Source organism: Podarcis cretensis, assembly GCF_951804945.1.
Source record: "Podarcis cretensis genome assembly, chromosome: Z".
NCBI classification, from domain to species: Eukaryota; Metazoa; Chordata; class Lepidosauria; order Squamata; family Lacertidae; genus Podarcis; species Podarcis cretensis.
The window spans coordinates 17,461,975-17,479,916 of record NC_137184.1 but is presented as its reverse complement, the minus strand read 5'-3'; the positions used below and the strand labels follow the sequence as shown (position 1 = coordinate 17,479,916).

The following is a 17,942-nucleotide window of genomic DNA, read 5'->3' as shown; positions in this document are numbered from 1 at the left end:
GGTTTGGTTCCTAGCCTATGGAGCAGGAGAAAAGAAGCTTGCTCCATCTTCCATGTGACAGCACTTTAGATATTTGAAGATGGCTATCATATTTCATCTCTTGTCTCCTCTGGGCTATTAATAAACTATTTGCTGTGTGAATGGCTTTCTTTTATCTGTCAATTTCATTGTACGCTCATGAGTTGTAGTGTTAAGAGACAGGGACGAAGACTTCCTCTATAAATGCTACACATTATTGTCTGTTTCATTTGTCTACTGCTTATAACTAGTAGCAGGGTTTTTGTTTGTTTGTTTGTTCCTTCATTTTAAACGTGTTGTTCATGAAAAAATGTGCAGAGAAGTTTTCCCTGCTTCAGTTTGCAATACATGGCATCACTCTTGGCAACAGCATTTCTTACCACCATCCCGCCCGTGGTGTCGCAATGTTCTTGCTTGGGGAACACAAAAACCTGACACCAGAAGAGGAGATGAAATTAAAATAACATTCTGTCCTATCCTCAGCATGCCAAAAGAACTAGGAGACAGTTCCAGGATGGTCACTGTGCCACAGACAGAGAGGGCACTCAGCTTCTTCACAGGACTTCTGAACTTTCACCCTGCTGCATTTTCTGCCCCAGCCACAAAGCATGTCACTGGTCCTCTGTTGTGCCTTGCCAGGAAATAGTGTGGCACAGTGGTTAGAGTGCCAGATTAGGACCTGGGAGAGACCAGGGTTCAAATCCCACCCCACACACATGGCCCTGAAGCTCACTGCATGACCTTGGGAGATAACCAATGTTTCTCTCTGCTTAACCTACCTCTCAGGGTTGTTGTGGGGATTAAATTGGGAGGTGGAGCTCCTTGGAGAAAAATGTGAGCTATAAAGGCAATAAAATGTAACTGAAATGTGATCTGAGCAGCCCAGGAGCCAAACCAGGTGGGAACATTGCACAGGAAACTCCAATGCTCTTAGACTTGGATACATAGAACTGTAGAGCTGGCAAAGACCCCAAGGCATAGCTGTCAACGTCTGCCTTTTTTTAAGGGAAATTCCCTTATTCTGAATAGGATTCCTCGCAAGAAAAGGGAAACGTTGACAGCTATGCCCCAAGGATCATCTAGTCCAACACAGGAACCAGAGCTATTCTTCAATGGAATGTCATTCTGAAATGGCACTGAAATGCACTCGGAGAAGCCCAGGAGCCAAAAGGCAAACTACAGTGGAAGGTATTGCAGCAAAGGGACTACACAAATACCCACTGCAGAATAAAGAGAAAGAGAACAGTATTATATTTTTAAATGGTCATATATTTTCTTTTACTTTTTCTTAAACATTTCTAATACATTTGTTCAAAATACTGGCATTTCCAGCAGATTTTTTTAAAAATTCATTTTATTTTTTTAGTGAACAATAATACACGGTAGTGATTTCACAGTAGAGCAGACCTGCAGGATAATGCTTTTGGAGTGGGGAGAGGGTGGGGAGAGGGTTGGAGGGGTTGCAACGAAAGGCCATGTTTTGTATTTTGCTTCCCCCCGCCCGCCCGCCCCCCCAGAGTAGCAAGGTGCAGGGAGGGTTAGAGACTTTTTCTTATATCAAAATTCACTTGTTCCAAATTGGGCGTGGGAGGGAGAAGAGATTTTGGACGGAGCCCATTTCAACAAGGCCCTTTCTCTTTCCTCCATACAGGGCTGTGTTGGTGGCTGGTTCAATCAAGAGGCGTAGAGCAAATTCTATAAAAGCAGAGCGAGAGAGAAATACACACCGCCTCCCCACCCGCCCCACCCCGCTCCCCAGAAAAAGAAAACAAATCCCCCAAATAATCTAGGAATATGCAAGGGATAAAGTTACATCTGTACAAAAATAGATATTTAGCTTTATTGACGCTTTAGATATTCCGCTCACCTTCTCTCACTCTTTTTCAACGTTTTCATGTTTTTGTTTTTTTCCCTGTAATCCTTTCTAAACTTTTCTTTTTTTAAAAAAAAAAAGTTATGCACTCCTTAGCGAAGGCATCATTGTCCCTAACTGATGGGAACTTATTGAGCTATTGTTCAACACACCTGCTGCTGCTGCTGCTGCTGACCTCCCCTAGTGACCTCCCCCCTCATTTTTTTTTTTAAAAACATCTTAAAATAGATGCAATGTTTTTCTTCCCTTTTCAAAGATCCAGTATTAGTGACCACCAAGTTGTGTGGCAGCAGGAACGGGGCAGGGAAGGATGGGAGGTTCCCACGTAAAATCCCACTTGCTCCCACAAAGCAAATTTTCTTTAAAAACTTGAAGAAAATACAATAAAGTTTCATTAAAAAAAGAGAGATAGATCTGAGGACACATTGGTAACACTAAGAAGTGGGTATAACATATGTATATTTGAATGGGGGGTATTTATACAGTGTATATATCTACACAACACACGTGCATAAACACACACATGTATCAACTTAAAAAAAAAAAAAGGATTCATGCAATCTTGTTCTAGACGTGGGGACGTCACCAGCCTTTCCCCCAGTCCTGGGGAAATGGGGTGTCCTCAGGTGCCCTGACCGAACACAGCCAGAGGGAAATATTAGACCCTCTGTTTGTGGCTATACCAGAATAAGTTCAGGGCGACTTTGGGCTCCCCCCGGAACTGCAAAGTGAAGGATCCCAGCAGACGGAATGAGGAAAGGGGCTTTATTAAGCAGGAGTATATCCCATAACAGGTTACACAGAATTTGCAAAGAGCAGGCTTCCTCAACCTTGGCCCTACAGATGTTTTGAGACTACAATTTCCAGCATCCCTGACCACTGGTCCTGCTTGCTAGGGATTGTGGGAGTTGTAGGCCAAAAACATCTGGCAGGCCGAGGCTGAGGAAGCCTGCCCAAGAGTCAACTGCTTCAACCCCCTATTATGCAGGAAACCCCATCTTAAATAACCCCAGACAGGTGGCCATCCAACCTCTTGTTTAAAAATCTCCAATGAAGGGGAGATCCACTACCTTTCACAGCATGGAGTTTTGTGTCAGAAGAAACGTGTAGAAGACTTTGCTTTTTTTCACATGCTCTGGATCAGCAGTTCCAAACGTGGGTGGTATTGACCCCACCCTCGTTTGCTGTGAGATTCCCTAGGATGCTAAGAGCCAAGGGCATGAAACCCCTTCTTCACTTCGCATTTAAAACTTTCTGCTCTTATAGCTTTCAAAGCTATTTCCTTTGGTCGTGTTTTGTTTGTATCTATGATTCTGAGTTGTCACAGTTATTGGCAATAGCTATTTCTTTACTTATAAATCAGTTACCTGTAGCAGGTGAAGGTTTGTGCATGTTTGGTAAGTCGTTATATATAAATATTTTATGGTATATATCTCCTTCACCCTTAAAGTTTTCATTAGTAAGAATGTGTAGAAAATATTTCTCATGCAATATTCTTTGCTGGGTGTGTGTGTAATTGAGATGCCAAATTAGATCAGAGCATATATTCACTTTTGCATATATATTTAATAAATCTGCAACCAATTGCTGTTGTTTTGAATTTTAGTCTTTTATTACCTGACTTAGTGAGTTGTGCAAACCGCTATTCTGAATAATGCTTTACTCACTGGGGATGAGTTAATGGAATCCAGGGGGCAGACACCCCCCCCCCCAAGTTTAGGAACCACTGCTCTAGGAGGGCAGGGATGTATGCAATCAGAGGCCAACTCAGGGCTGACCCACTGAAAATAATGGGCCTATGCTGGGTAGAACTTAGCTAGAGAAGACGACCCCTGGCCGTCTTCTGCAAGTCTGATACTCCAGAAGTCTATGGGACACAGTGATGCTTAATGAAACCGTTCCCTCTGATGCTTGGAACCATCTACTTCACACCAGTAGCCCATCCCTTCAAGGAAGGCACGGTCTACTTTAAAGATGGATGCTTCTGGATAAGTGAACCTCACCCCTCCCCATTCAGCTGGGAGTGAAAAGTACAGTGTTGACCTGGGCATCAGTGGATGCCATCTGATTAATGTCTCCAAAGGCTCTTTATTATTATCTTCCATTATAACATTTTCCTTTAGAAACCAAGCATTACCTCACTGGCAATGATTTCTGACTCCTTACAGATGACTTTGACATGTGGCAAAATCCCCAGCTAAATACGAAATGACACAGGTGAGAAAGGTGGGTCACCTGTAGGGTCCTGTTATTATGCTAGGAGAACCTCATAAAAGCCCCAAACAGTGAAGGCAAATGCAAACAAAGGAGTCATCAGGGATGTCTGCACATAATGTTCTACAAGTGCACAATCTCTGGGCTGTTTCCAAAGTTGCTCCGAGTAACCTGTCCCATTGGTCAAGAATTTTCACCCGTGTAATGGGGCTTTTCCCACTCTCCTCCCCCCTTTGTGCCACTAAATCTGTTTTAGGGGGTCCCCCCTACCTCCTGAAGCGCATCTGGGGAGAGTGGGGGTGAAGTCTTGTTACCTGAGCAGAAACCCTGGTGCTGATAGATCTCACTGGCTGGATATGGCTCTGCATAGAGCAATATACTGGTAACATTATTCACATGCAGAGTTCAGTGAGTGTACAGTATGTTTATGCAGCAGTTGAGCTGAACAGACCAACAAACTACGCACTCTTTCACACAGGGACACTCATACAGCTTGTATGCTGAATGCAGGTAATGTGTGAACAAGCACACTAAAGTCCATTGATTCAAGGCTGCAGGGGTCAACCTCTGCAGGGCTTTGGGCATGACCTCTGCCATGATTGAAAATGCAGGTGGTGGCCCCAAACTGTAAGATGCAAGTGGCCTTCTGGTGCAGATTGCTTGAAGAATCAGAAACTGCCCTATGGATCCCAGTGCTTTTAAAACTGGAAGGGTATGCACGAATCCACATCATTCTGGCACAATATTCACCATTGGTACTCACAAACAGAGCTGGATCAGGGAAGGCAGACCCTAATACACTCCAGTGAATAGCAAAGACCAAACCGGATGCAGTGGAAAGATTCTCACAAATACCCTGAGCCAAAATAAAACTCAAATGTATGTTGAAGGCTTAGAACTCCAAATAAAGTGGCCCTCTTTTTCTTATTTTGCTCTCAAAGAGTTTGGACATTGGATTCTTCAGACCCTGAAATTCAGCTGCCGCAAAGCAGAGGGCAGGTGATAAAGGATGTTGCTCTGGCTCAATGACTGAGCTCTCAAGACAGAGCAGGAAAGGAAGGCAGTCAGCTACCAAGACCTCAAGGGAACTGAATGATGTTGTGTTCCAAGGAACACATCTTTTTTCTATTTGATACCCTCTGGAATGAGTGTTTTGTTGGCAAAGGGTTTCCAGAGGGGAAATTGGTTGGGTGGCATTTCCAAGGATCCTCTCCCCTCCCATCTTGCCTGCTGCAATCAGCCACATTTTTCGGCGGGGGGGGGGGGAGTGGTGGTTTTACAAATATGTCACCTGAAATCCTAGGGCAGACTCTTGGGAGCGTGGAAGGATGGATGGGGAAATGGGTGCCAAGGGCGTAAAGGAAAGCAGGGAAAGAGAATGAGAAAGGATTTGGTGAAGAAGAGGAAAAGAATAATCAGGATGCAGTGATATCAGAAGGCATCTATTTAAGGGCCAGCTTAAACTGGCAACAGGGCCTGCTGAGTGTTGAAGAATATTTATAGAACATGCAAGGCGTATATATATGCAAATAAGCATCTCAGGGAACCTCCTGGGTCTGAGCCATCTACACACTTCACTCTTGGCCTGGACCAAACTTGCTAGTAATTGCCACTTCCCCCTACAAAATTGCTGGAAATCTAGTCCAGCATCCCGTTCCCTGAGACACAATTCCAAGCAGGTGTTTGAAACCCTAAGGACTTGGTGTTGTTATTAAAACTGCCCACCTAGGGTTCGGTGTCTGCCTGCCTGCCTGCCAGGGTTTTCAAGGCCAGTTTTAAAAAGCGGCAACAGAGAGTGCTGATATTAACAGAGGTGTGTGTTGTTTTTTAAGGGAATTGGGTGGGGGAATCCCACTGAAAACAGACAAGGGGAAAGTGCTTAGAGGACTTGCAGCATTGACTGCCACAGCTTTAAAGCAGCCTTTGTGCATTTCGGCTGGTTTTGCAGTTTGAGCGGCTCACTCAGTTACCAAGAGAAAGTCATCTTTGGACGAAAAGCAAAGAAAATGGCCACACACACACACACGCCATGCGCAGAACAAGAGTGACCTGTGCTGTACAGCCCAAATCCATAACCCTTCCCACACAATTTACAGATGGCTTCAGAACAAGGTCAGGCAAAAGGTAGCTCAGGATCCGCAGACAGGCAACTGGATTTGAAACTGTAAGGACTAGAAACTTGCTCTCTTAAAAAAAAATATATCCACCAAATTTGCAGCAAACTGACAAGAGTTTTTGACACCTGGAGGTCTTAAGAACTGAAAGTATCACCCCTTCTGAATTAGGACACCGGAAAGGTGTGGTGATGAGAAGTGGGGTTTTATGTGAAAGTACTTGTGACCTTGGTTCTGGTGCTGCTTACAAACCGCTGGGCTGAGCACATGCACAAGGTGGGCACCCTGTTCCTTAATTCTTAGACCATGTCTTCCCACCTGAGTCACTGGTGCAAAGCCCACCCAGCCCAGTGCTAGAAAACCTGGACCCCATTTCCCTTTTGAGATGCTAAGAGAGCAATTTTTTGCTTTTTTTCGTTGCAGCTTGGAGGCAGGTAAAACAACAAATAATAGGATTCGTGGGGTTGGAAGGGACTCCAATCCCTGCAAAGGCTTCCATTCTCCAAAATGTCCGTCTGCAACGAAGCAAATTAAATTCACACACACGGCAACAAGTGTGTGTGTGTTTGTGTGTTGGGGGAGCTGACAACCAAAACCACACACGTGAGGCAGATAAGTTTGTGCGAGGCAGGGGGTGGGCTCAGATTTACAGCTTGCTATGAAATCCACCTAGGCCTGTGGAAACAGTGGTGGTGGTGGAGGAGGAAAGTGAACAGCGGTGGGGGCGGGGTGCGTTTTCGCACATTCAAAATAAACAACAACAGCCATTTTCCCCTCTGCACCTGTGAGAGGGACAGCAAACGGCTATTGTCAGATCCCCGAGATGCACAGAGAGAGCGTGAGAAACGGCTGAAGGGCTGAGTCAACGGTGTCACAGAAGGAAGATGGTAGGCTGCCTCTCGCACATGCCAGGGAGAAACGGGGGCACACGTTGGCAGTAGAAGGGGAGGCGTGGTGGTGGTGGCATCGGCGAGCCCGCCGGGCAGGAGAAGAAATGGGACCAACCCCGTCTGCCTTCTTAAGTCATTTGGTGGGGAGCCTCCAGCATCTCCATCAGGAAGGTGTCGATGGGAGTGTCCCCTATTAGCTTGAAGAAGAAGAGGTGCTCCAGGCATTTGAGGCCAATGGACCGGAGGGCAGGGAGGCGGAGCAAAAGCTTGGCGAACCTAGAAACGTAATAGAAAGACAGATGGCAATTAAGGGCATGGGAAGAGGCAATCACAGCAACACAGCCATGTGAATGTTGACACTGCCTGGCAGTGGCTCTCAAGGGCTTCTGGCCCAGGGTCTTCCCAGCTGGGATCTTCTGCATGCGAAGCAGATTCTCTACCCCTGAGCTACAGCCACTTCCCCTGAAAATAAAGTAAATTCTAGTTCTTATGGTTCCAGACCCTCCAAGTGCCCCTGTTTCCCAGGGACAGTCCTGGATTTACAGAAGACATCCCGGTTTGATTCCGGAACGTCCACTTTTTCCTTAGGGCACTCCTATTTTCATTGGAGAAATCTTGGAGGACATGGGGTTATGCGGTCCGCATGTCAAGGAGGTAAGTAACTATGCAACCTTTAGAAGACACCTGGAAGTTTATTTTAATGCTTAATGTTTTATTATGCTTTTATATGTGTTGGAAGCTACCCAAAGTGGCTGGGGCAATCCAGTCAGATGGGTGGGGTATAAAAAATAACATTATTATTTTTATGGAATAGGACTTCCCTATTTTCATCAGAAAAATGTTGGAGGGGATGTCATTCTGACTTAAGGGATTGAACTTGTGACCACCAGCTCCACATAACAAATATTTATGGGAGCCCCCCCCCCCACTTCTTTTCCATTGGTAGCCCCCGCTTGCAAAATCTGGGGCTTCCAATGTGTGTCAGAACCAAAGTCACTAATGGGGGGGGGAGAGAGAAAACAGTGGAGGGGAGGCCTGAATTTGTGCTTGCATTCCGCCCCCCCGCCCCCTCCCCTCCGAATGCTGAGTTGGCAAAGTAGGCCTCCGAGATGGAAGCCAGGAAAATACAAATCAAACCCTGCCACTCTCTTCCTCCCCCAGAGGAAAACCTAGAAAGTTTCGCTTTTAAACTAAACCAGATGATGGATGTTCAAGGAGCATTTTAACCATGAAAGAGCTGACTCGGAGGACAGCAGGGATAAAAGAAGCCCAGGGATGGGAGGTGGATTTCAGTTTGGAAGAGGAAAGCTGCCTAGGACCACATGTCTACTGCTGTGCCAGAGGAATGTGTCTTATGCTGACCCATCTAGCTCAATATTGTCCACACTGACTTGCAGCAGTGGATCTCCAGGGTTTCAGGCAGGGAGTCTTTCACAACCCTACCTGGAAATGACTGAACCTGAAACTATCCAAATGCAAAGCATGTTTTCTTCTCATTGAGCTATCACCCTTCCCTTGAACATAAACTAAGGTACTAGCCCTCATGATTGTGAAGAACAGACTGAATTAAATAGGAACCTACGGATCTGCCTTATACGGAATCATATCAGGGGTCCATCTATTGTCCACACTGAGTGACAACTGCTCTTCAGGATTTCAGACAGGCACAGATTCAAAGACTCACCTCCCGGGCTGGTCAGGGTATTTCTGTTTACAGTAGGCCTCAAGTGACGCATACACTTTCTCACGCAGGGCCTCAACTTCAGCAGGATTGGAAAGCCCTTTTGAGTCTGCAGTGGGACAGATGAAAGGCCTTGAAATCTGGGCAAAGGCAGAGGACTAGAAGAACACACAATTTAAAGCTGAGGAAAGGCATATCTTGAGGACTGGAGGCATGCACATCTCAAGGAGTGAGGGGATATTTTAAAGCTGGGGAAAGGCTTTCCTGAGGACATGTTTTAAGGGAGACACTTTCTTTTTGTAATCAGCAGGTGAATTCAGCTCTGAAGACCAACTCGGTTCTTAACAGGCTTTGGAAAGTAGATATACCATCCATTTCAGGGACAGAGTCGTAATCTGAAACTCGAGGTTGTGTAGGGGGAGTGGGAGGAGGAAAGCAGAAACAGGCTTGAGAGGATTAAGTTATTCCTAAAGCATATTTCCTGCAGCACCGCTCCACTCAGAGGATATCATAACAAATCTAATTACTATGAATACATACAGGTTTGGGAGTCTGATTAACCCAGTGAGTGTTCTGGTCTTGAAAGGAAGTGCCCCACTGAGCCTAAATCCCTCACAGGAATCAAAGAATCATGGAGTCAGGAGGGACCCCTAAAGATCATCTAATCCAACCCCCTGCAGGAATCCTGATCACAGCAACCCCTGGGTGGGCTTGAACCACCAACCTACTGTTAACAGCCAATCATACTGACCTATTTTGCCACAGGAGGCTTAAGAGGGCCTGAGGAGCAACATGTTGGTGACATTCCAAAGATGGTCGTAACACCAACATTTTTCCCTCGGCAAGTCAACATTTCTTTACTTGGCCTGCTCTGCACTGATGGAAGTGCAACAGCAGGGATCATTCAGTTTGCAACTGAAGCCTTAACTTTGCTCATGTTAAAATCAGATATGTTGTGAACCGCCCTGTGGTCTTTAGATGACGGGCAGTATTCAAATTATAAAAATTATAATCATAATTATCATAGCCACTGGGGATGGGAGGCGGTGTTGCTTAGCAACCAGGCTGGGCACAGTGTACCCTGATTGCCTGCGTAGTTCTGAGGGAGTTTTTCCTCTGTATGTTTGGTTGAACATCTCCCTGTCAGGTACAAGGACTGAACTAAGAAAGACAAAACCTCTCTGTTCCTTTCTCCTGAAATGATACAGTACTTTTTGTTAGTTTTCCACAGAGCTGTTTTTCCAGAAAAAGAGGTGACGGAACTCACCAGGAATGCCTCCTTTGCTCTCTTATAATGGCAATGGTGCCCACCTGAGATGTGCTGGAAAGAAACCCTGGTTTCCCCCTCAATAAAGTGTTACCAATATATCTTGTCTCTCCTTTATTCAAGTGCCTTTCCTGAGGAGTGAGCAAGCAGTGTGTCCAGACTGCAGTCAAGAGAGGAACCAAATCAGCATTCTTAAACTCAGATTTGGTTCCCCTCCAGAGCAGCCTCCCTGTTCCTGGAGCCCTGAGGGGAGACTTCTGATACCAGAACTCTCATGGCTGGTCCACAGATTCCTTGGGGGCTCAGGAGAGCCCAGAGGAGAGATCTGCACAGCTGGAAACCCCCATGATTGCAAAGGATTTCGCTGGTCAGGGAAGCACTCAGCAGGTGGATTCCCCCCGCCAATCAACAACCACCTCACCCTGCTGTAAAACTCAGCTGCTTGCTCTGGAACCTTGCTATGGCAACCTGGATATTTGGCCCAGCTCCAGGAACACTATCCGTAGCCCTCAACTCACCCTTTCGTCTCCTTCCGAGGTGATGACCATGACCGTGGCCTCTGCCTGAGGAACCAGGAATAGCTAGCTACTCCTTTTTAATTTTTTGGTAATGTTATTACATTTATATCCCATCTTTCCTCTAAGAAGCCCAAGGTGGCATACATAGTTCTCCTCCTCCCCACGTTATCCACACAACAACCCTATGATTTAGGGTAGGCTGAGAGTGCATGACTGGCCCAAGGTCACCCAGGAAGCTTCATGGCTGAGTGGGGATTCAAACCCTGGTCTCCCAGGATCTAGTCCAATACTCTAACCACTACACCGTGCTGACTCTCCTTGCTTGAGCCATCACCCCTTCTTGGGGGTCAGCATCCCCAATGGTTTGTGGCACCTGGTCCCAGGGTATTCCTTCTTGCTCTCTCCTAGGAGCTAGTCTGTTCACTTAGATCTGGCTTCAGAGGCCCTGCTCTGGATTCCCCCACCCCTCAACCCTGAGATAAGTCGGGCGGCCTGTGGCCCATGAAAACGAAGCCTCCCTCTAACTCAGAGTGGAAACCTCAATTGAAAAGGGGTCCCCTATCCTGCAAGGACAACCGAACCTACCAGGGTTGAAGAGGACAATGGCTCGGAGACACCCCAGTTCTGTTTTATCCATCTGCATATCTCTCATTTTTGATACGAGTTCTGTCAATACTCTGCAAATAATAAATAATAATAATAATACAGTCACTTCTGAGCATGTGTTCATCTATTTGCTTTCAGCAACCCCCTTGAAATTTTGGCATTTTAAGCCAAGTCTAGCTCAGCCTTCCTTTGACTAGTCTCTTCAGATTCTCCCTTTCAGCGGTCAATGGCATGACTTGAAACGCTTTTATTTTCAAGCCTGCTGTTTATTCAGATCAACCTGCTCAAACACTTAGGTCATCAAGCAGGAGACCCTCTTATGGGTGCCACACACCCCAAATTCAGTGAGCACTCAAGGCAGAGCTTTCAGTGTGGTGTCACTTTGGAAAATGTTCCCCTTGGAAATTAGGATGGGGCCAACAATATGTTCTTTCAGGTGCCTCCTTTATTTTCCCCAGTCAGCCAGGCATCTTCAGGGTTACATTGTTGGCTATTGTTCATGCTAGTTTTAAAGACGGACTCAAGGTTTCCTTTCTTTGTATAATATTTTCAAATGGTAGTGGTTTACAAATCCTTCAAATTCTGTCCTTTTGCAAACTGCTTAGAGGCTTCCTGTTGAGGAAGTGGCATACAATTTTTCTTAAAATAATATTCGTCTTAAACACAGCACATCACCCAACAACCTTGTTCAGTTAAGATTGGCACCTGCACAACAGAACTTTCCCTCCCACTCCTCTCCCTGCATGCACCTCCCCTCACCCAGTTCTGCTCTGGAAGGTTGGGAGAACCCCAGAACAGACTTAGAATTTCTATTGCACTAGCAGAAATCCTTGCTCTAACAGAACACAGGACTTAACACTAATCTGGATACAAGCCAGAAACCCTAGCTTGGTTTTGGTTTGAAGAGCAATTGGTTCAATTTGAGGGTGGGCAGAGAAAAGAAGAAGAGTGAAGTAATCAAAACTGAAGCTGCAATCCCTTATTCACCTTCTCCACCCCCCATGGCCCCGAATCCTCACCCTTCCTGATCTCCAAACAGTTTTCTCTCACCTGTCAAAGATGGCACCCACGCCTGCACTGTGAGCACTGTTCCGATGGACGTGGAGTCCTGTGGCAAGGAGGATCCCATCTTTCACAGCTATGGACCGGTGTGAGAAGGAGGCAATGAGCAACTCATTCCAGCCTGCAGTGAAATAAATGGAGAGGGGGCTGTGAAGTCTACTAGAACAAATCACGAGATAAAACTTTGTCCAAAAACCTTTCGGCCCCTTTTTAGAGAAACAATCTGAGTAAAGTGGTGATGCTTAGAATAACAGAGTTGCAGAGTTGGAAGGGATCCCCAAGGGTCCAACCTGCTGTAGTGCAGGAATCCCAAATAAAGAATCCCTAACAGGTGGCCATCCAACCTCTGCTTAAAGACCTCTGAAGAAGGAGAGTCCACCAGACAACTTAAAAACTATGAGGCGTTAGTTCTAATCAGAGCAGACCACTGAAATCCATGGGCCCAAGATAGCCTTGTCCATTAATTTCAGTGGAACTGCTCTGACTATGACTAACATTAAATGCGACAGGTGTGTGGAACTTTTGCTGAACTACAAATCCCATTAGGCCTAGCAAGCGTGACCAGGGATGATGATGGGCATTGAGATATCTGAAGGGTAAAAGATTCCCAACACCTGCAATATGGCTCCAGGATGAGATGGTTTTACAGGAGAATTTAAAACAATAAAATTTTTAGCAAAACTTCTCTTGAGTCTTATGGATGAATTAATGCTATCCTACTGATTTCTGGAAAACAAATAGATGCTGACCGGGAAGAATAATTATTTCTCAAAACCTCACTAGTTATTGTCCCATTGTGCTTTTAAGGCTACATCAATACCATACATTTAAAGAACTTTGATACTACTTTAAATGGCTTCCCCCTAAAATTTCTGGAAGCTGCAGTTTCTTAAGAGTAATGAGAGTTATTAACAGAGCCCTATCCACCTGTTGGAAGTGGAACAGGCATGTAACACCAAAATCACATACAGTCATACCTCATGTTGCGGACGCTTCAGGTTACGTGTTTTCAGGTTGCGGACCGTGAGAAACCCAGAAGTACTGGAACAGGTTACTTCCGGGTTTCGCCACTCGCGCATGCGCAGAAGCACTAAATCATGTTTTGCGCATGTGCAGAAGCGCCAAATTGCACCTGCGCAGATGTGGCGCTTCAGGATGCGAACGCTGTGGGTTGTGGACGTGCCTCCATCACGGATTACATCCACAACCCGAGGTTCCACTGTGTAATCAAAACACATCGGGTGCCCCTTTTCTATTATTATTACTTTTTAATTTTTTGCCAGGTGAGTAAAGCTGAATGCACACAAGTTAAATGAGCGTAAGTTGCAAATTACATGTATCTTAGTGCTTCAAATGTATGGCATGAATGGGGCCTAGATCAGGGCTTTGCCCTCCATGCAGCTATCACAGGGGGTGCCCCCTGAAGCCATGAGCCATACTGAATTCCGTTCGTGCTAGAGGCACACGTGACACCAGCCACCTCTTTTAGCTAGGTTTTAACACTTCAATATTTCATGGGCAGGTGCTCTCCGCAGGCCACTCAATAATACATAAAGCCATTTGTTTGAAAGACTTTGAGGGGGTCAGCTGAGGCCTTTCCTGATAAAGACACTGGCAGGTTCCACTTGGGTGCAACGGACAAGCTCACGCCAGCTCGCCAAGTCAGCATTTTGCCTCCAGTGGTACACCACCCCCACTCCCCCTCTGGTGATCAAGCAAGTCCGTAATGAAATGCTTCCCTTCTCGACAAGCTGGGTGGCCACTAAAGGTTAGGGAGTCTCTGTGTTGCAAGGGATTCTGGACCAGGAAAAATCAGACTCATAGGGTTGGAAATGATCCCAAGGGTCATGTAGTCCATTTCCCTGCAATGCAAGAATTTCAACTAAAGCATTCAGGGCAGATGACCACCCAGACTCTGCTTAAAAACCACCAATGAAGGACAGCCCACCACCTTCCAAGGGAGTCCATTCCAGAGTCTAACAGCTCTTACTGTCAGAAAGTTCTTCCTGATGTTTAGTCGGAATCTCCTTTCTTGCAATTTGAATCCATTGGTTCGAGTTCTGCCCTTTGGAGCAGCTGAAAACAAGCTTGCTCCGTTTTCCATGTGACAGCCTTTTAGATATTTGAAGACGGCTATCATATCTCCTCTCATTCTCCTCTTCCCCACGCTAAATAGGCCGAACTCCCTGAACTGTGTTTGTCCTGCTGCTCTGTGTATACAGTCATACCTCGGGTTACAGACACTTCAGGTTGCGTTTTTTCACCCGGGTTCCTTCCGGGTTTCGGCGGTTGCGCATGCACAGAAGCGCTAAATCGTGCTTTGCGCATGTGCAGAAGCGCTGAATCGCAACCTGTGCGTGTGCAGATGCGCCGCTGCGGGTTGTGGACGCTGGGGGTTGCAAACGTGCATCCCGCACAGATCACATTCACAACCTGAGCATCCGCTGTATAGAGATGCATGTTACACAACACGGGATCATATGCAACGTTAGCCCTCCTGAGAGTAGACCCAAACAGATGGAATGGTGCTCCAAGGGTAATTGGGACACTTTTCAAAGCACATGCTGGCAATCTCTCAGAAATTCTTTAGCTGTAAATCCTGCGATGCAGGGGGTTAGACTAGTTGGCCCTCTACAACTGATTCTTTTAAATATATTTTAGATATTGATATCTTTTAAAGCATTATGATACTGCTTCAAACAGTCATGGCTTCCCCCCGAAATAATTCTGGGAGATGCAGTTTGTCCCTGTTCTTCTTCCTGGAGCTACAATTCCCAGAGCGGCTTAACAACCCATCCCTCTTTGCAGGGAACTCTGGGAACTGTAGCTCTGGGAAGTGAAGGGGGTCTTTTAACAACTCAGCAACCTTCACAAACTACAGTTCCCGGGATTCTTGGCCAGGAGCCTGATTAGCCAGTCCTAATAATATTTTATTAGTAATGTTTTTAAATAGTGTTTCATTGCATACATACTGCTGATATTTTATGAGATGTCAGCATGGTAGGGTTAGGTCAAGAGACAAGGGAGTGTGCCTCCAGGGGTGAAGCCAAACTGCTGCATTAGCAGCACCAAAGTGGCCTCTCTGGGGCACAAGCCTGGGCAGTGTGTATGGAGGTCCTGGGCTGCCCACATGACATGACCCCACTCTCACGGATGTGGTTCAAAGGAAAGCAGAGCAATAAATTTGGCACCAACTTGGCTGCAGGAGTTGCCAGAAGGAGGCGTACAAGGTGCAATACAACCGCCTTAGGGACTCCACTCCAGACTTGTGTAGGGGTTTACATTTCCTGAAAGTGCTCCACAAGGCAGTGGAGGTTTAGGATCAGAGTTTTCCTTCTCTCCTACATGGGCTCCCTTCCCAGGTTGGGAAGCCCCATCTGCCACTCACTTCCCTCTAGCAGTGTTTCCCAACCTTGGGTCTCCAGCTGTTTTTGGACTACAACTCCCATCATACTTAGCGAGCAAGACCAGTGGTTAGGGATGATGGGAAGTGTAGTCCAAAAACAGCTAGAGACCAAAGGTTGGGAAACACTGCTCTAGAGCACATGCAGAAACCACCTTCTTGACTGTTGGACTCACTATTGGTCTCGTCTGCTCAATCTGCTGGAGCCTTTCTTTAACTTTTATAAATAATTTTTTCTGTATTTTTTTTTATATTGTTTTAAATGCTGTAATCCACCCTGGCACCTTTTGCTGAAGGATGGGGCAATAAGGAAGCAAACATGTTGATGCATTAGCCACCTTGAGGTACTTGAGCTGCAGGCAGGATGGAATTTTATTAGAAAACAAAGGCAGAAAATGCACCATGAATCTTACAAATGACCTGCAAGACACAACACTGGTGGCTTTAGAGCAGTGGTTCCCAAACTTTTTCAGGCCACTGGTACCTTGGATCCAGAAACTCATTTCCCTGCAAAAACTTTACCCTGCAAAAAGCATTATTCAGAAGAGCAGTTTGCAGGATTATAACACAACAAAATTCAAAACAGTATTAACCAGTTGCAAATTTGTTCAAAATCCAGTTAAAACTATTTAGCTGAATGAATGCAACGAAACTGACTGACTTGATCCAGTGGTACCAGCTTTTCAAAGTCTGACAGTCATTTAGCAAAAGTCTTAGATGCCACATTTAGTAACTCCTTCACCATTGGTGGTAAAGTCTTAATGTGAAAGGTGGGCCTGATACTGATAATGGGATACCACCTCCCCAATATCTGGTTGAAAGTCATTTTTAAAACAGTTACATTTTATTAAATTTCCAAAAAAAAATCACACATGCACTCCGATGCATAATATTTTTTTCTTTTCTTTTGTTGAATTCCCACCCCGTTTTCCATGGTGCTTTTTAAAATTTCTCCCCCTTGCTGCACCCTATATTCTCTCTCTTATACCAACAATACAATAATCTCTAATTCCTTCTATTGCTCATAATTCAAATCCTGCTCACGAAGTCATAACACCTGTAGTATTTCTTTACATAATCTGAAACAGGCTTCAATTCTTCCACATGGTTGAAAGTCAATTAGCGGGGGTCTTAAATCATCACAACACCCCACACCCCTGCCACCCACTTGCCTCTTAGCATCCCACGAGGGGGCTCTATTGCCCACTTTCAGAACCATTTATTTAAAGCAATAGGTTGCCCTGCTCCTTCTGCACCACCCCCTCCCCATCGAGGGTGCCTTGTACTCACCAGCCCTGAGCAAGATCACTTGGTCATCTAGCGGCAGTTCTGAGAAGTGTGGGATCCTTTTGGCCCATTCCACCAATGTAAAAAGTTGCTTGTCTGCCGCTTGGCAGATGTTGGTGACCGGGTCATTGGGCTGCAAAGAACAGAGAAGTTGTGAGGCATCAAGAATGGGACAAAGGAATGGAAAAGAAGGGCAGACTGTGGTAAGGGCTGCAGCTCAGTGGTTAGAGCATCTGCCTTGGGTGCAGAAAGTGTCAAGCTTGATACCTGCTGGCATCTCTGATTAGGGCAAGGAATATTTCCCTATCAGAAACTCTCAAGAGCTCCCTTGGTTGATATCCTAGACAGCTGCTGCCAGTCAGTGTTGGCAACACTCTGCTAGATGGACCATTTTATTATTTGGAAGCTTCTTATGTTCCTAGGTTCAGTCCCTGGCATCTTCAATCAGGACTGGGCCTGCCTGAAACCCCAAACCGTCTAGCTCAGTATTGTTAACTGGCAGAAGCTCTCCAGGGTTTAAAGTACAGGGTTTTTCCTTCCAGCCCTACCTGGAGATGCCAGAGATTGAAATAGGGGCCTTCTGCATGCCAAGCAAGTGCTCTGCCACTTGGCTACAGCCTTTCTCCTCCCCACCCCCTTCCATGAAGCGGGAATGATGCAGACAAGGTGAAAGGACACCCCTGGCAAATGATCCCTCTGGAAAAGGAACTCTGGGGCCACACCCAGAAGGAATGCAGTGACCCAAAACTCTCCTTTGCAAATGCCTGCCAAAGGGGGGGTGGGGTGGTTTCTGTTACAAGAATCATCTTTCAGTAGCCAGGATCCCATCTGGGGCTATGTATAAACCAAAGGAATCCAAGGCTCGGGATCTCCTGGTGAGGACGGGGGCAGGGTGTCCAGGGAGGCCCACAAGCAACAGGCGACACAAACTGAATGGAGAGGTTTGCATGACCTGCACTGTGGTCAGATGCGAAGGTGGGCAAAGACCTTCAAGAAGTTCAAGGACACT

At 46.0% G+C, this 17,942-nt stretch overlaps 1 protein-coding gene across 7 annotated transcripts in view; it reads right to left on the bottom strand.

The window, feature by feature from the left end:
- Positions 1-1,266: 1,266 nt before the first annotated feature.
- RXRA (retinoid X receptor alpha) overlaps positions 1,267-17,942 on the bottom strand; it is a 128,291-nt gene continuing 111,615 nt past the window's right edge. For 6 of the 7 annotated variants that reach the window (XM_079961360.1, XM_079961361.1, XM_079961363.1 and 3 more), the window contains 5 exons: positions 16,937-17,066; positions 12,232-12,364; positions 11,161-11,252; positions 8,794-8,899; positions 1,267-7,385 (listed from right to left, as the gene is read on the bottom strand). In XM_079961360.1, the coding sequence (XP_079817486.1) occupies positions 7,238-7,385; positions 8,794-8,899; positions 11,161-11,252; positions 12,232-12,364; positions 16,937-17,066 (609 nt within the window). In that variant the 3' untranslated portion in view covers positions 1,267-7,237. The remainder of the gene's footprint in view (positions 7,386-8,793; positions 8,900-11,160; positions 11,253-12,231; positions 12,365-16,936; positions 17,067-17,942) is intronic. The other variant, XR_013834680.1, reaches the window with a different exon arrangement.